Source organism: Haliotis rufescens, unplaced genomic scaffold (genome assembly GCF_023055435.1).
Source record: "Haliotis rufescens isolate VD_foot unplaced genomic scaffold, xgHalRufe1.0.p SCAF_8, whole genome shotgun sequence".
NCBI lineage: Eukaryota > Metazoa > Mollusca > Gastropoda > Lepetellida > Haliotidae > Haliotis > Haliotis rufescens.
Genome location: NW_025964372.1, coordinates 48,579,004 through 48,599,874, shown reverse-complemented (window position 1 = coordinate 48,599,874; position 20,871 = coordinate 48,579,004). Strand labels below are relative to the sequence as shown.

At 44.4% G+C, this 20,871-nt stretch overlaps 1 protein-coding gene across 1 annotated transcript; it reads left to right on the top strand.

Moving 5' to 3' along the window:
* Positions 1-1,479: 1,479 nt before the first annotated feature.
* LOC124115148 lies at positions 1,480-19,335 on the top strand. Its single transcript, XM_046476021.2, has 5 exons — positions 1,480-1,584; positions 5,204-5,256; positions 5,668-5,792; positions 16,412-16,579; positions 19,189-19,335. The coding sequence occupies exons 2-5, from the start codon at positions 5,213-5,215 to the stop codon at positions 19,266-19,268; spliced, it is 417 nt and encodes a 138-aa protein (XP_046331977.1). The 5' UTR covers positions 1,480-1,584; positions 5,204-5,212; the 3' UTR covers positions 19,269-19,335.
* Positions 19,336-20,871: the final 1,536 nt, after the last annotated feature.

Here is a 20,871-nt window from a genome sequence, read left to right as displayed (position 1 = left end):
ATGATATGAAAAGAAAATCAGTTCAGGAGCAGATGGTTCGTTTGTTTTGTTTGTTTGTTGTTTAACGCAATATTTAGAAATATTACAGCCATATGACGGCGGTCTGTACATAATCGAGGCTGGGCCAGACAATCCAGTGATTCACATCCTGATCATCGATCCACGCAATTGGGATACGATGACATGCATCAACCAAGTCAGCGAGCCTGACCATGTCCACTCGATGCCGTTAGTCGCCTCTTACGACAACCATGGTCGCTTTTTACGGCAAGCATGGGTTGCTGAAGACCTATTCTACCCCGGATTCTAATCGGTATTGATTTGGTTCATTGCATGTCATCGGACCTCAAAGGCATAGGAGTTGTTCATAATTACAACCACTGTCTGGTCCACCCTTCAGTTACTCGAGACCGCCTCCGTGGTCTAGTGGTAGAGCGTCCGCCCGGAGAGCGGAAGGTCCGGGGTTCGATCCCCGGCCGCGTCATACCAAAAGACGTTAAAAGATTGTACTTGTTGTTACCCTGTCTGGCGCTCGGCATTAAGGGGCTAAAACAAGGACTGGTCGGCTCGGAGTCAGTATACTGTGTCTGAGTGGGGTATTCATGTTAAACTGCGGCATGGTATCTCAGTGAGCTAGCACTATAAATCGGCATCAGTCCGGACTAGTACAAGCAGCCACACACACACACACACGTGCATGCACGTCGCTATATAAGTGTAATTATCTTGGACGCGACGTTAAACCCAATTTCACACATCACAACACATCAGTTACTCGATAACAGAAAACCGCCATTTTGCGGAAATATTGCTGACTCCGAAAGAAAACAACCATCATAGGACAAGTCTGCAGATAGGGTCCCGTGGATCTTACACAGCTGACGGAACTGTTGTCTGTGACAAGGTGTGACTGGCTGATTGTGTGTCATCGTACCCCGATAGCGACTACCACAGTCTGGTCATACTCTAATTTATACAACGCCGAGATATAGACTAAGTATAATTATCACTCATATATATGTGGTTTTTTTATTTTTGTCTTGGCGAAGGCATTGAAACTAAGCTTAAAGGCTGAAAGAAGAATCTCTTTTGGAATTGTTTTGAAATAATTTGATTTCAGCAACACAATGCTATTATTAACACTACTCTAAATGTTCATTAATCATACAAAATACAATAAAAAATCATATAAATATTATAATTTTTAATAGAAATATATTCTAAATTTCTATAAAAAGAAATATTTTTCTTGGTGATATAATTCTATATATATATTGGTGATATATATTCCTGTTAAGAATCCTTTCGTACTACATGCGTGTAGCGAAAAATAAAAAAAAAATCCCAAAACTTTCCTCCAGTGTTCTCACGAAGTCAGCATTATCTGGGTGTATGGAAGGCAACAACTGCCAAACTCCTTAGCATGCAGATAAGCAAGTGCATTTTTAAACTTTTAATTTTTTTTTTTAATCAGCATAAATTTTACACGGCTGGTCTCCATACAACCGGGGCATTCATGACAGGTGTTATCTGAACTGTGGCAAGGGGCTACTGAGAGACAGTTTACCTGCGTCTGTGTTCAAGGTAAGTATGGCTGAGGTGTTCTACCGTATACTTAGCCTTACTGAATAAGACCGGATCCGTTTCCCCTATGAGTACTAGGCTTATCTTCTTTTAACATAGAACTACCTCACTCTGTTTCTGAGTAAGTACAAAACGAGGTAAAAAACATATTTATCCTGAACGACAAGAGTATTCTGATAAAGCCATATGGACATCACTCTTACAGCATATCCTAAATCATGTTTCTATTTGTCGGGGTCACAGGAGGGCTGCACGGCTAAGACGTTGTACCTCGCCGTGTAGAGTTGCGTCCCTTAACAGTCAGGATCTGCTGATTGTGAATTGGTACCGATTGCATTTTGTTTGTGAGGCCAGATTGAATAATACTGGAAAAGATAACTCATGATGAAGACAATACCTACTGTTTCGTATTTGACCAACTCCGTGGTCTAGTGGACAGAGCGTCTGCCAAGGGAGCGAAGGTCGGGGTTCGATCCACGTTCGCGTCATACCAAAAGACGTTAAAAGATCGCACGTGTTGTTTCCTGTCTGTCGTTCGACACTAAGGGGATACATTAGGACTGTTCGGCTCGCGGTCAGTACACAAGTATCAATTTGCCCGGTATACGGATTTAAAATAAACATGTTTTGTTTATATAGTTGTGTACACGATGTATACAGAAATGGGAAATATAACAGCTTTACAAAAAACATTCTGCCAGATGTTGTTATTCGGATTTATTAAAATAAAAAGAATACGACAGATTACGCTGGGCATTGGATTGTGTTCTTCAGTGGACGTGATACTTATATATGACCTACAGTGTAATACCCAAAGTAGGGCACCGTATACAACTTGATAACCTAGGTATAACTTGCACTGATACCTGTTACACTGGTTAAATGCATAGTACTCTATATGTAGAGGGCGGTCGGGTAGCCTGGTGGTTAAAGCGTTGGCGTGTCACGCCGAAGACCCGGGTTCGATTCCCGACATTGGTGCAATGATATTGATGGTACCCGTCGTGATATTGATGGAATATTGCTAAAATCGGCGTAAAACCGAGCTCACTGACTCACTCACTATATGTAGAACGTGATAAGCAAGGTTGTCACACTATATGAGACAGCATAGCCTAGGTAGGAAATGGTACCTGATAACCTTGGTTGTGAAAGACACTCTATATATTGGACGTGACAACCTAGGTGGGGTATGATATTCTATATAGGGCCTGATAAACTAGGTAGGGCATCATGCTCATGTAGGACCGAATAGCAGAGGTAGGGCATGGTACCCTACATAGGGCCTGCTAGCCTCGGTAGGGTATGACACTCTCTGTATGACCTCATAGCCTTGGTAAAGTATATGAGGCGGATTATAATCAGGAGATAAACTTCTGTTTCAATCAGAGGTTTCAAACAATTATTTAATACCTATACATTAGAACGTTTAAACAGCAACATGTATGGACTAATAGTGTAAAAGAGAATGTGATAGCGGAATATATTACGAATAGTAGTTTGAAGGTCAAATTCAGAGATCAATGACGATCGGTTTAAATCCGCAGATGCTTGCTGTCCTATTCTCACATCACAATTGACAGAATGGCTAAATTACCGAGAGGATATTGCGCGTATATTTACATTATAATACTGAATTAGGGACACAACCATCATCTAGCGCAGTACATTGCAGTGTGTTTATGTTGTTGAATATAAGAAAATATGAAATATCAACGCCAGAGAAGTGTTCCGCTAAATACACTCTACAAGTAGTGATGGGTTTTTGTTTTGTCATACTGCCACACCCACTTATATTGCCAGCCCCGGGAGAATCCGGGGTAGAATAGGTCTTCAGCAACCCATGCTTGCTGTAAAAAGCGACCATGGTTGTCGTAAAAGGCGACTTACGGCATCGAGTGGACATGGTCAGGCTCGCTGACTTGGTTGATGCATGTCATCGCATCCAAATTGCGTGGATTGATACTCATGATGTCAGTCACTGTATTGTCTGGTCCAGACTCGATTATTTACAGACCGCTGTCATATAGCTGTAATATTGCTGAGTGCGGCGTTAAACATCAAACAAACAAACTTATATTGCCTGAACCACTCAACATTTAATACGTAAATAAGTAGTTGAACTCTCCTAGCGACTGGGTTCCCCGAGAAAGAAGTCCTTTCAAATTTATATTTTACTCCGCGGTGATACGGTCATCGGCAATATCATCGTGTAACGGACCAAGCAGGGGGTAGGGTATGGGGACATGCGGTCGCGTTCACCTATCAGGATGAAATATATAGAGATTATTAACATGAGTGTGTTTCCGTATTAGTAAAGATAGTTTATTGGGAGCACATATTATTAGTTATGGTGTCTTTAGTTGCAGCATACGGTGTCATATTAGGTTAGCAGAATTTTAACTAATATATAATTTTTTATATTTTTTGTTGTTGACAACATTTATTCATGTTAATTGAATAAACTATAATCTTTATCAATAAAGTCACGAATGTGATCTAAAAACAGATTAATGTCCTAGCACATCACAATTAATGATATTAAAACACAAAACAGTGTCAAATAACGAATTTCGGTCCCAGGATTTCCATGTAAAATATGTGAGGTGGGTGTTGCAAAGTTCAAGATGGCTGTTACTGACGGTATGCGGTCTCATATAAGGTCAGTATCAACCATCTTGGAGATTTACTGACGGTGTACGGGCTCATGTGGGGTCAGTAGTTCTGCTCTCTGATTGGTCAATCTCACTTTGAGGTATAATAATACATCATGCGAGCCTTTGATATTAACGATGCGGAAACACATGAGGGTAATAATATCTATACCGTATAATGTCATTCTTTTAATAATCAATGTTCAAGACATTATTCACTCGCTGAAAGAACTTTAAAAATACCGTATGAATACAATGCACATGTACACGTACTGTATGGCGTTAGGCAACATTGTATTGAGCAAGTGTATCGATGCATGCAGCTTATAAAAGTAGTTCCTATGTGACCTCATTTGCATATTCATCGGATCTTCATATCAAATTTTACGGTTTGGATTATCGCATTTATCCAAAATAAATATCATGTCATGCTAGAAATAGTATGCTAGTTAGGACTCGCGGTGCCAGGAAGAGTGAGTGAGTGAGTGAGTGAGTGAGTGAGTGAGTGAGCGAGTTGGGTTTAACGCCGCTTTTAACAGTATTCCTGTTATATCACGGCGTGTCAGCTTAATGTGGGAGGAAAATCCGAAGTGATGCAGGTCTCAGACGTTTACCACTTCTGGTGAAACCCACGAGCACGGGTATGGTGCAGACAAACCTAAAAAACATAATCGGGGCGAACCGGGATTCGAACCCACAATCATAGGTTTCTGGCGTGCCTAAGGGACGCAACTCTGCAAAGCGAATTGCAGCGCCTTAGACGACTGGGCCGCCAAAACCCCCGTGTCAAGAAGAATGTAATGGCCTTGGAAATGCCTCCCGTGGCGAAATGGAAGAGTATGAGTGTTTCTGAAAAGACCAAACGTCGGACACAGCTTTCAAATCATGACCAACGTATACATTACATAGTTTAAATTGATTGTTGTCAGTTCAGTCAACTCAATAATCGATCTGTCTTTTTGCAGCCAACAATCATGAAGTTCCTAGTGACAGCTGTGACGTCGTTCGTCCTTCTTGGGTAGGTCTTCAGACATAAAAGTATATACTTCTCAAACAAATTTCTGGCGATCACAGATTAACCATAGTACTGTAAACAACATGCTTTTAACGAACTGACGGATATAACGTACTGTCTTTTGGTCCTGGGCATTTGCTGTATATTTGCTGTATATATGCTTATTACAAACTACGGTTATATCGAGCAAAAATTAGTGGTCCCTTTGAGTTCGTTATAACAGTAGTTTACTGTAATATGAAAGAATCGGGTAGGTATTAACTTTGTGTCAGTATCACAGTATAGAATATATTTTGTAATCAAGATATTTACAATCGTAATTCAACCGGCTTTATATCAACAGATAAAGGATGGCACTGTCCTTGTTGATCTGTCTTTACATCACTGATGCTGGTGCTGGGTTCTGTTCTTCAGTTTGGTGTCCTGCAACTCTGAGCCGCAGAAGGAGGCGATCTTGTTCGACGCCGTCGACAAGGACAAGGACGGCAAACTTACCCCCGCTGAATTGGAAACCATCTTCCTCTTCTTTGACGCCAACAGTAAGCACACGAACTTGTTGTTGACAACTAGGTAGTACCTTATATACTGCCACACACATCGTCATGTTGTATACTATCACACACATCGTCATGTTGTACACTATGACACACATCGTCATGTTGTACACTACCACACACATCGTCATGTTGTACACTACCACACACATCGTCATGTTGTATACTACCACACACATCGTCATGTTGTACACTGCGACACACATCGTCATGTTGTATACTACTACACACATCGTCATGTTGTACACAACCACACACATCGTCATGTTGTACACTACCATGCACATCGTCATGTTGTACACTATGACACACATCGTCATGTTGTACACTACCACACACATCGTCATGTTGTATACTACTACACACATCGTCATGTTGTACACAACCACACACATCGTCATGTTGTACACTACCACACACATCGTCATGTTGTACACTACCACACACATCGTCATGTTGTACACTACCACACACATCGTCATGTTGTACACTACCATGCACATCGTCATGTTGTATACTACTACACACATCGTCATGTTGTACACAACCACACACATCGTCATGTTGTACACTACCATGCACATCGTCATGTTGTACACTACCACACACATCGTCATGTTGTACACTACCACACACATCGTCATGTTGTACACTACCACACACATCGTCATGTTGTACACTACCATGCACATCGTCATGTTGTACACTACCACACACATCGTCATGTTGTACACTATGACACACATCGTGATGTTGTACACTACCACACACATCGTCATGTTGTATACTACCACACACATCGTCATGTTGTACACTACCACACACATCGTCATGTTGTACACTATGACACACATCGTCATGTTGTATACTACCACACACATCGTCATGTTGTACACTACTACACACATCGTCATGTTGTACACTTTGACACACATCGTCATGTTGTATACTTTGACACACATCGTCATGTTGTACACTATGACACACATCGCCATGTTGTACACTTTGACACACATCGTCATGTTGTATACTATGACACACATCGTCATGTTGTATACTACCACACACATCGTCATGTTGTACACTACCACACACATCGTCATGTTGTACACTATGGCACACATCGCCATGTTGTACACTATGACACACATCGTCATGTTGTATACTACCACACACATCGTCATGTTGTACACTACCACACACATCGCCATGTTGTACACTATGACACACATCGTCATGTTGTACACTACCACACACATCGTCATGTTGTATACTACCACACACATCGTCATGTTGTACACTATGACACACATCGTCATGTTGTACACTATGACACACATCGTCATGTTGTATACTATGACACACATCGTCATGTTGTACACTACCACACACATCGTCATGTTGTATACTATCACACACATCGTCATGTTGTATACTACCACACACATCGTCATGTTGTATACTACCACACACATCGTCATGTTGTACACTATGCCACACATCGTCAAGTTGTATACTACCACACACATCGTCATGTTGTATACTACCACGCACATCGTCATGTTGTACACCACCACACACATCGTCATGTTGTACACTACCACACACATCGCCATGTTGTACACTATGACACACATCGTCATGTTGTATACTACCATGCACATCGTCATGTTGTATACTACCACACACATCGCCATGTTGTACACTACCACACACATCGTCATGTTGTACACTACCACACACATCGCCATGTTGTACACTATGACACACATCGTCATGTTGTACAATACCACACACATCGTCATGTTGTACACCACCACACACTTCGTCATGTTGTATACTACCACACACATCGCCATGTTGTACACTACCTCACACATCGTCATGTTGTATACTACCACACACATCGCCATGTTGTACACTACCACACACATCGTCATGTTGTATACTACCACACACATCGCCATGTTGTACACTACCACACACATCGTCATGTTGTACACTATGACACACATCGTCATGTTGTACACTATGACACACATCGTCATGTTGTATACTACCACACACATCGTCATGTTGTATACTACCATGCACATCGTCATGTTGTACACTACCACACACATCGCCATGTTGTACACTACCACACACATCGTCATGTTGTACACTACCACACACATCGTCATGTTGTACACTACCACACACATCGTCATGTTGTACACTACCACACACATCGTCATGTTGTACACTACCACACACATGGTCACGTTGTACACTACCACACACATAGTCATGTTGTATACTACCACACACATCGTCATGTTGTATACTACCACACACATCGTCATGTTGAACACTACCACACACATCGCCACGTTGTACACTACCACACACATCGTCATGTTGTATACTACCACACACATCGTCATGTTGTACACTACCACACACATCGCCACGTTGTACACTACCACACACATCGTCATGTTGTATACTACCACACACATCGCCATGTTGTACACTATGACACACATCGCCACGTTGTACACTAACACACACATCGTCATGTTGTACACTACCACACACATCGCCATGTTGTACACTATGACACACATCGCCACGTTGAACACTACCACACACATCGTCATGTTGTACACTACCACACACATCGCCATGTTGTATACTATCACACACATCGTCATGTTGTACACTACCATGCACATCGTCATGTTGTATACTACCACACACATCGTCATGTTGTATACTACCACACACATCGTCATGTTGTACACTACCACACACATCGCCATGTTGTACACTACCACACACATCGTCATGTTGTACACTACCACACACATCGTCATGTTGTACACTACCACACACATCGTCATGTTGTATACTACCACACACATCGTCATGTTGTACACTACCACACACATCGTCACGTTGTACACTACCACACACATCGTCATGTTGTATACTACCACACACATCGTCATGTTGTATACTACCACACACATCGTCATGTTGAACACTACCACACACATCGCCACGTTGTACACTACCACACACATCGTCATGTTGTATACTACCACACACATCGTCATGTTGTACACTACCACACACATCGCCACGTTGTACACTACCACACACATCGTCATGTTGTACACTACCACACACATCGTCATGTTGTATACTACCACACACATCGTCATGTTGTATACTACCATGCACATCGTCATGTTGTACACTACCACACACATCGTCATGTTGTATACTACCACACACATCGTCATGTTGTATACTACCACACACATCGTCATGTTGAACACTACCACACACATCGTCACGTTGTACACTACCACACACATCGTCATGTTGTATACTACCACACACATCGTCATGTTGTACACTACCACACACATCGCCACGTTGTACACTACCACACACATCGTCATGTTGTACACTACCACACACATCGTCATGTTGTATACTACCACAGACATCGTCATGTTGTACACTACCACACACATCGTCATGTTGTATACTACCACACACATCGTCATGTTGTACACTACCACACACATCGTCATGTTGTATACTATCACACACATCGTCATGTTGTACACAATGACACACATCATCATGTTGTATACTACCACACACATCGTCATGTTGTACACTACGACACACATCGTCATGTTGTACACTACCACACACATCGTCATGTTGTATACTACCACACACATCGCCATGTTGTATACTACCATGCACATCGTCATGTTGTACACTACCACACACATCGTCATGTTGTATACTACCACACACATCGTCATGTTGTACACTATGACACACATCGTCATGTTGTATACTATCACACGCATCGTCATGTTGTACACTACCACACACATCGTCATGTTGTACACTACCACACACATCGTCATGTTGTACACTACCACACACATCGTCATGTTGTACACTACCATGCACATCGTCATGTTGTACACTACCACACACATCGTCATGTTGTACACTACCACACACATCGTCATGTTGTACACTATGACACACATCGTCATGATGTACACTACCACACACATCGTCATGTTGTATACTACCACACACATCGTCATGTTGTACACTACCACACACATCGTCATGTTGTACACTATGACACACATCGTCATGTTGTACACAACCACACACATCGTCATGTTGTACACTATGACACACATCGTCATGTTGTACACTACCACACACATCGTCATGTTGTACACTATGACACACATCGTCATGTTGTACACTACCACACACATCGTCATGTTGTATACTATCACACACATCGCCATGTTGTACACTATGACACACATCGTCATGTTGTATACTACCACACACATCGTCATGTTGTACACTACCACACACATCGCCATGTTGTACACTATGACACACATCGTCATGTTGTACACTACCACACACATCGTCATGTTGTACACTACCACACACATCGCCATGTTGTACACTATGACACACATCGTCATGTTGTATACTACCACACACATCGTCATGTTGTACACTACCACACACATCGTCATGTTGTATACTACCACACACATCGTCATGTTGTATACTATCACACACATCGTCATGTTGTACACTACCACACACATCGCCATGTTGTACACTACCACACACATCGTCATGTTGTACACTACCACACACATCGCCATGTTGTACACTATGACACACATCGTCATGTTGTACACTACCACACACATTGTCATGTTGTATACTACCACACACATCGCCATGTTGTACACTACCACACACATCGTCATGTTGTACACTATGACACACATCGTCATGTTGTATACTACCACACACATCGTCATGTTGTATACTACCATGCACATCGTCTTGTTGTACACTACCATGCACATCGTCATGTTGTACACTACCACACACATCGTCATGTTGTACACTACCATGCACATCGTCATGTTGTACACTACCACACACATCGTCATGTTGTACACTACCACATACATCGTCATGTTGTACACTATGACACACATCGTCATGTTGTAGACTACCACACACATCGTCATGTTGTACACTATGACACACATCGTCATGTTGTACACTACCATGCACATCGTCATGTTGTACACTACCATGCACATCGTCATGTTGTACACTATGACACACATCGTCATGTTGTATACTATCACACACATCGTCATGTTGTACACTACCACACACATCGTCATGTTGTATACTACCACACACATCGTCATGTTGTACACTACCTCACACATCGTCATGTTGTACACTATGACACACATCGTCATGTTGTATACTATCACACACATCGTCATGTTGTACACTACCACACACATCGTCATGTTGTACACTACCACACACATCGTCATGTTGTACACTATGACACACATCGTCATGTTGTACACTATGACACACATCGTCATGTTGTACAGTACCATGCACATCGTCATGTTGTACACTACCATGCACATCGTCATGTTGTACACTATGACACACATCGTCATGTTGTATACTATCACACACATCGTCATGTTGTACACTACCACACACATCGTCATGTTGTACACTACCACACACATCGTCATGTTGTACACTACCTCCCACATCGTCATGTTGTACACTATGACACACATCGTCATGTTGTATACTATCACACACATCGTCATGTTGTACACTACCATGCACATCGCCATGTTGTACACTACCACGCACATCGTCATGTTGTATACTACCACACACATCGTCATGTTGTACACTACCACACACATCGTCATGTTGTACAGTACCACACAAATCGCCATGTTGTACACTACCACACACATCGCCATGTTGTACACTACCACACACATCGCCATGTTGCACACTACCACACACATCGTCATGTTGTACACTACCACACACATCGTCATGTTGTACACTACCACACACATCGTCATGTTGTATACTACCACACACATCGTCATGTTGTACACTACCACACACATCGTCATGTTGTATACTACCACACACATCGTCATGTTGTACACTACCACACACATCGTCATGTTGTACACTACTACACACATTGTCAAGTTGTACACTACCACACACATGGATATATATATCCGCGCGTCAGGTGTAGGCGATTGTACTAGCTGACACACATATGGTGAATGTCCTCCCGTCTGTTGTAGACGATAGTACTAACTGAACAACATGTGGGTGGATGTCCTCCCGTCAGTAGTAGACGATAGTACTAGCTGACACACATGTGGGTGATGTCGTTCCGTCTGTTGTAGACGATAGTACTAGCTGACACATATGTGGGTGATATCGTCCCGTCTCTTGTAGACGATAGTACTAGCTGACACACATGTGGTGAATGTCCTCCCGTCTGTTGTAGATGATAGATATTACTAGCTGACCCACGTGTGGTGAATGTCCTCCCGTCTGTTGTAGATGATAGATATTACTAGCTGACACACGTGTGGCGAATGTCCTCCCGTCAAGTGTAGACGATAGCACTAGCTGACACACATGTGGTGAATGTCCTCCCGTCTGTTGTAGACGATATATATTACTAGCTGACACACATGTGGTGAATGTCCTCCCGTCTGTTGTAGACGATAGCACTAGCTGACCCACGTGTGGTGAATGTCCTCCCGTCTGTTGTAGACGATAGCACTAGCTGACACACATGTGGTGAATGTCCTCCCGTCTGTTGTAGACGATAGATATTACTAGCTGACACACATGTGGTGAATGGCCTCCCGTTAGGTGTAGACGATAGTACTAGCTGACACACATGTGGGTGGATGTCCTCCAGTCAAGTGTAGACGATAGCACTAGCTGACACACATGTGGTAAATGTCCTCCCGTCTGTTGTAGACGATAGCACTAGCTGACACACATGTGGTTTATGTCCTCCCGTCTGTTGTAGACGATAGATATTACTAGCTGACACACATGTGGTGAATGTCCTCCCGTCTGTTGTAGACGATAGTACTAGCTGACACACATATGGTGAATGTCCTCCCGTCTGTTGTAGACAGTAGTACCAGCTGACACACATGTGGTTAATGTCCTCCCGTCTGTTGTAGACGATAGATAGTACTAGCTGACACACATGTGGTGAATGTTCTCCCGTCTTTTGTAGACGATAGTACTAGCTGACACACATGTGGTGAATGTCCTCCCGTCTGTTGTAGACGATAGATAGTACTAGCTGACACACATGTGGTGAATGTCCTCCCGTCTGTTGTAGACGGTAGTACCAGCTGACACACATGTGGTGAATGTCCTCCCGTCTGTTGTAGACGATAGATAGTACTAGCTGACACACATGTGGTGAATGTCCTCCCGTCTGTTGTAGACGGTAGTACCAGCTGACACACATGTGGTGAATGTCCTCCCGTCTATTGTAGACGATAGCACTAGCTGACACACATGTGGTGAATGTCCTCCCGTCTGTTGTAGACGGTAGTACCAGCTGACACACATGTGGTGAATGTCCTCCCGTCTGTTGTAGACGATATATAGTACTAGCTGACACACATGTGGTGAATGTCCTCCCGTCTGTTGTAGACGGTAGTACCAGCTGACACACATGTGGTGAATGTCCTCCCATCTGTTGTAGACGATAGCACTAGCTGACACACATGTGGTGAATGTCCTCCCGTCTGTTGTAGACGATAGATATTACTAGCTGACACACATGTGGTGAATGGCCTCCCGTTAGGTGTAGACGATAGTACTAGCTGACACACATGTGGGTGGATGTCCTCCAGTCAAGTGTAGACGATAGCACTAGCTGACACACATGTGGTAAATGTCCTCCCGTCTGTTGTAGACGATAGCACTAGCTGACACACATGTGGTTAATGTCCTCCCGTCTGTTGTAGACGATAGATATTACTAGCTGACACACATGTGGTGAATGTCCTCCCGTCTGTTGTAGACGATAGTACTAGCTGACACACATATGGTGAATGTCCTCCCGTCTGTTGTAGACGGTAGTACCAGCTGACACACATGTGGTTAATGTCCTCCCGTCTGTTGTAGACGATAGATAGTACTAGCTGACACACATGTGGGGAATGTTCTCCCGTCTGTTGTAGACGATAGTACTAGCTGACACACATGTGGTGAATGTCCTCCCGTCTGTTGTAGACGATAGATAGTACTAGCTGACACACATGTGGTGAATGTCCTCCCGTCTGTTGTAGACGGTAGTACCAGCTGACACACATGTGGTGAATGTCCTCCCGTCTGTTGTAGACGATAGCACTAGCTGACACACATGTGGTGAATGTCCTCCCGTCTGTTGTAGACGATAGATAGTACTAGCTGACACACATGTGGTGAATGTCCTCCCGTCTGTTGTAGACGGTAGTACCAGCTGACACACATGTGGTGAATGTCCTCCCGTCTGTTGTAGACGATAGCACTAGCTGACACACATGTGGTGAATGTCCTCCCGTCTGTTGTAGACGATAGTAGTAGCTGACACACATGTGGTGAATGTCCTCCCGTCTGTTGTAGACGATAGTAGTAGCTGACACACATGTGGTGAATGTCCTCCCGTCTGTTGTAGACGATAGCACTAGCTGACACACATGTGGTGAATGTCCTCCCGTCTGTTGTAGACGATAGCACTAGCTGACACACATGTGGTGAATGTCCTCCCGTCTGTTGTAGACGATAGTAGTAGCTGACACACATGTGGTGAATGTCCTCCCGTCTGTTGTAGACGATAGCACTAGCTGACACACATGTGGTTAATGTCCTCCCGTCTGTTGTAGACGATAGTACTAGCTGACACACATGTGGTTGATGTCCTCTCGTCTGTTGTAGACGATAGCACTAGCTGACACACATGTGGTGAATGTCCTCCCGTCTGTTGTAGACGATAGCACTAGCTGACACACATGTGGTGAATGTCCTCCCGTCTGTTGTAGACGATAGCACTAGCTGACACACATGTGGTGAATGTCCTCCCGTCTGTTGTAGACGATAGTACTAGCTGACACACATGTGGTTGATGTCCTCTCGTCTGTTGTAGATGATAGATAGTACTAGCTGACACACATGTGGGCGATGTCCTCCCGTCTGTTGTAGATGATATATATTACTAGCTGACACACATGTGGTGAATGTCCTCCCGTCTGTTGTAGATGATAGATATTACTAGCTGACACACATGTGGTGAATGTCCTCCCGTCTGTTGTAGACGGTAGTACTAGCTGACACACATGGGGGTGGATGTCCTCCCGTCTGTTGTAGACGACAGCACTAGCTGACCCACGTGTGGTGAATGTCCTCCCGTCTGTTGTAGATGATAGATATTACTAGCTGACACACATGTGGTGAATGTCCCCCCGTCTGTTGTAGACGATAGCACTAGCTGACACACATGTGGTGAATGTCCTCCCGTCTGTTGTAGACGATAGTAGTAGCTGACACACATGTGGTGAATGTCCTCCCGTCTGTTGTAGACGATAGTACTAGCTGACACACATGTGGTGAATGTCCTCCCGTCTGTTGTAGACGATAGCACTAGCTGACACACATGTGGTTAATGTCCCCCCGTCTGTTGTAGACGATAGTACTAGCTGACACACATGTGGTTGATGTCCTCTCGTCTGTTGTAGACGATAGATAGTACTAGCTGACACACATGTGGTGAATGTCCTCCCGTCTGTTGTAGACGGTAGATATTACTAGCTGACACACATGTGGGTGGATGTCCTCCCGTCAGGTGTAGACGATAATACTAGCTGACACACATGTGGGTGGATGTCCTCCCGTCTATTGTAGACGATAGCACTAGCTGACACACATGTGGGTGATGTCATCCCGTCTGTTGTAGACGATAGTACTAGCTGACACACATGTGGGTGATGTCCTCCCGTCTGTTGTAGACGATAGCACTAGCTGACCCACGTGTGGGGAATGTCCTCCCGTCTGTTGTAGATGATAGATAGTACTAGCTGACACACATGTGGGCGATGTCCTCCCGTCTGTTGTAGATGATATATATTACTAGCTGACACACATGTGGTGAATGTCCTCCCGTCTGTTGTAGATGGTAGATATTACTAGCTGACACACATGTGGTCAATGTCCTCCCGTCTGTTGTAGACGGTAGTACTAGCTGACACACATGTGGGTGGATGTCCTCCCGTCAGGTGTAGACTATAGTACTAGCTGACACACATGTGGGTGGATGTCCTCCCGTCTGTTGTAGACGACAGTACTAGCTGACACACATGTGGTGAATGTCCTCCCGTTAGGTGTAGACGATAGATAGTACTAGCTGACACACATGTGGTGAATGTCCTCCCGTCTGTTGTAGATGATAGATAGTACTAGCTGACACACATCTGGTTAATGTCGTCCCGTCTGTTGTAGACGATAGTACCAGCTGACACACATGGGGGTGGATGTCCTCCCGTCTGTTGTAGACGATAGTACCAGCTGACACACATGTGGTTAATGTCGTCCCGTCTGTTGTAGATGATAGATAGTACTAGCTGACACACATGTGGTGAATGTCCTCCCGTTTGTTGTAGATGACACGGAGATCACAAAGTTGGAATTCGAGGATGATTGGGTTACCAAGTATAAGCTGGGAGCAACGGCAGAGGCGATCGCCCTCTTCGATGCAGCTGATGCAAATGACGATGGCAAAATTACCAAGGCTGATTTACCTTTCATCTTCCAGTATTTCGACATGGACAGTGAGTTTTGGTTTTTTAGTGTTGTTCAGTTCATACATGTATATGTGAACATACAGTGACGATCCTGAAACACGTGCAATAGATGCACACGCGTAGAATGTTTCCGATTTGATTTAGTCCCTATACCTTTGACTTTGGTTTTTTTCGGTGACCAAGTGTCTATGTTGAGGTCCCTGCACCTTATGTGTGTCTGACTATGTTGAGACAGCTGTACCTCATGTGTGTTTGTTGAGATTCCTGCACCTTATGTGTGTCTGTGTCTGTTGAGGTCCCTGTACCTTATGTGTGTCTGACTATGTTGAGACAGCTGTACCTCATGTGTGTTTGTTGAGATTCCTGTACCTTATGTGTGACTGCGTAGGTTGAGGTCCCTGTACCTTATGTGTGTTTGTGTAGGTTGTGGTCCCTGTACCTTATGTGTGTCTGTGTCTGTTGAGGTCCCTGTACCGTATGTGTGTCTGTGTCTTTTGAGATTCCTGCACCTTATGTGTGTCTGTGTTTGTTGAGGTTCCTGTACCTTGTGTGTGTCTGTGTAGGTTGAGTTCCTGTACCTTATGTATGTCTGCGTAGGTTGAGGTCCCTGTACCTTGAGTGAGTGAGTGAGTGAGTGAGTGAGTGGGTGAGTGAGTGAGTGAGTGGGTGAGTGGGTGAGTGAGTGAGTGAGTGAGTGAGTGAGTGAGAGAGTGAGTGAGTGAGTGAGTGAGTGAGTGAGTGAGTGAGTGAGTGACCCAATGTTGTAGCCAAGGTCCCTGTACCTTATGTGTGTCTGTGTCTGTTGAGGTCCCTGTACCTTATGTGTGTCTGCGTAGGTTGAGGTCCCTGTACCTTATGTGTGTCTGTGTCTGTTGTGGTCCCTGTACCTTATGTGTGTCTGTGTCTGTTGAGATTCCTGCACCTTATGTGTGTCTGTGTAGGTTGAGGTTCCTGTACCTTATGTGTGTCTGTGTCTGTTGAGATTCCTGCACCTTATGTGTGTCTGTGTTTGTTGAGATTCCTGTACCTTATGTGTGTCTGTGTCTGTTGAGGTCCCTGTACCTTATGTGTGTCTGTGTCTGTTGAGATTCCTGTACCTTATGTGTGTCTGCGTAGGTTGAGGTTCCTATACCTTATGTGTGCCTGTGTCTGTTGAGATTCCTGCATTTTATGTGTGTCTGTGTTTGTTGAGATTCCTGTACCTTATGTGTGTCTTTGTCTGTTGAGGTCCCTGTACCTAATGTGTGTCTGTGTCTGTTGAGGTCCCTGTACCTTATGTGTGTCTGTGTCTGTTGAGATTCCTGTACCTTATGTGTGTCTGCGTAGGTTGAGGTTCCTGTACCTTGTGTGTGTCTGTGTAGGTTGAGGTCCCTGTACCTTATGTGTGTCTGTGTCTGTTGAGATTCCTGTACCTTATGTGTGTCTGTGTTTGTTGAGATTCCTGTACCTTATGTGTGTCTGTGTTTGTTGAGATTCCTGTACCTTATATGTGTCTGTGTTTATTGAGATCCCTGCACCTTGTGTGTGTCTGTGTAGGTTGTGGTCCCTGTACCTTATGTGTGTCTGACTATGTTGAGGCCCCTGTACCTTATGTGTGTCTGTGTCTGTTGAGATTCCCGTACCTTATGTGTGTCTGTGTCTGTTGAGATTTCTGTACCTTATGTGTGTCTGTGTCTGTTGAGGTCCCTGTACCTTATGTGTGTCTGTGTAGGTTGAGATCCCTGTACCTTATGTGTGTCTGTGTCTGTTGTGGTCCCTGTACCTTATGTGTGTCTGTGTCTGTTGGGGTCCCTGTACCTTATGTGTGTCTGTGTCTGTTGAGGTCCCTGTACCTTATGTGTGTCTGTGTAGGTTGAGATTCCTGTACCTTATGTGTTTCTGTGTCTGTTGAGGTCCCTGTACCTTATGTGTGTCTGTGTCTGTTGAGGTCCCTGTACCTTATGTGTGTCTGTGTCTGTTGAGGTCCCTGTACCTTATGTGTGTCTGTGTCTGTTGAGGTCCCTGTACCTTATGTGTGTCTGTGTCTGTTGAGATTCCTGTACCTTATGTGTTTCTGTGTCTGTTGAGGTCCCTGTACCTTATGTGTGTCTGTGTCTGTTGAGGTCCCTGTACCTTATGTGTGTCTGTGTCTGTTGAGGTCCCTGTACCTTATGTGTGTCTGTGTCTGTTGAGGTCCCTGTACCTTATGTGTGTCTGCGTAAGTTGAGGTCCCTGTACCTTATGTGTGTTTGTGTCTGTTGAGATTCCTGCACCCTGTGTGTGTCTGCGTAGGTTGAGGTTCCTGTACCTTGTGTGTGTCTGTGTCTGTGTCTGTTGAGATTCCTGTACCTTATGTGTGTCTGTGTCTGTTGAGATTCCTGCACCTTATGTGTGTCTGCGTAGGTTGAGGTTCCTGTACCTTATGTATATCTGCGTAGGTTGAGGTCCCTGTACCTTGAGTGAGTGAGTGAGTGAGTGATTGGGTGAGTGAGTGGGTGAGTGGGTGAGTGAGTGAGTGATTGAGTGAGTGATTGAGTGAGTGAGTGAGTGAGTGAGTGAGTGAGTGAGTGAGTGAGTGAGTGAGTGAGTGAATGGATGAGTGACCCAATGTTGTAGCCATGTTGTAGTGTCTCACAATCAAACTGTGTCTGTTTCAGGTGACGGCTCCGTTGACATGAATGAGTTCCTGACACAGTGGGGAGACCTCTCTCTGGTCCCAGTCCAAATAGGAAAGTAGGAGTTATGTCCCCTGATAACACACACCATTTGAATTGTACATTTAATAAACGTCTTTTGTCTCTAAATGCCTTTTTTCATTATTTGTTTAATCGATGCGAACGATCCTATATCAATAGAACGACTCAGTATTTAGTCATGTAGTGGTATACCAGTATTGAATATCGGGACTGGCCCTTGAGTTGATGAGTGAGTGAGTGAGAAGGTGACGGGGTTGGACATATGAATCGGTAGTATCTCTTCTATATTACAAGCCCCTGCGAAGGCATACCAGAGATATATTCAGTCATCTGGGTCGGGAGACATCGTTGTCTAGTGTGAACTCTACCCATGCCATTAGGCGGGGAGACATTATTGTCTAGTGTGAGCTCTACCCATGTGAGGGGGAAAGGGAGACATCATTGTCTAGTGTGAGCGCTACCCATGCCATTAGCCAGGGAGACATTATTGTCTAGTGTGAGCTCCACCAATGTGACGGGGAAAGGGAGACATCATTGTCTAGTGTGAGCGCTACCCATGCCATTAATTTAGGTAGGGATACATTATTGTCTAGTTGGAGACTGTACTTATGTCACGAGGGCAGGGAGACATCATTGTCTAGTGTGAACTCTACCCATGCCATTATGCGGGGAGACATTATTGTCTAGTGTGAGCTCTACCCATGTGACGGGGAAAGGGAGACATCATTGTCTAGTGTGAGCGCTACCCATGCCATTAGCCAGGGAGACATTATTGTCTAGTGTGAGCTCCACCAATGTGACGGGGAAAGGGAGACATCATTGTCTAGTGTTAGCGCTACCCATGCCATTAGCCAGGGAGACATTATTGTCTAGTGTGAGCTCCACCAATGTGACGGGGAAAGGGAGACATCATTGTCTAGTGTGAGCGCTACCCATGCCATTAATTTAGGTAGGGATACATTATTGTCTAGTGGGAGACTGTACTTATGTCACGAGGGCAGGGAGACATTATTGTCTCGTGTGAGCTCCACCCATGTCACGAGGGAAGGGAGGCATCATTGTCTAGTGTGAGCTCCACCTATGTCACGAGGGAAGGGAGGCATCATTGTCTAGTGTGAGCGCTACCCATGTGACGGGGAAAGGGAGACATCATTGTCTAGTGTGAGCGCTACCAATGTGACGGGGAAAGGGAGACATCATTGTCTAGTGTGAGCGCTACCCATGCCATTAATTTAGGTAGGGATACATTATTGTCTAGTGGGAGACTGTACTTATGTCACGAGGGCAGGGAGACATTATTGTCTCGTGTGAGCTCCACCCATGTCACGAGGGAAGGGAGGCATCATTGTCTAGTGTGAGCTCCACCCATGTCACGAGGGAATGGAGGCATCATTGTCTAGTGTGAGCGCTACCCATGTGACGGGGAAAGGGAGACATCATTGTCTAGTGTGAGCGCTACCCATGTGATGGGGAAAGGGAGACATCATTGTCTAGTGTGAGCGCTACCCATGCCATTAATTTAGGTAGGGAGACATTATTGTCTAGTGGGAGACTGTACTTATGTCACGAGGGCAGGGAGACATTATTGTCTAGTGTGAGCTCCACCCATGTCACGAGGGCAGGGAGACATTATTGTCTCGTGTG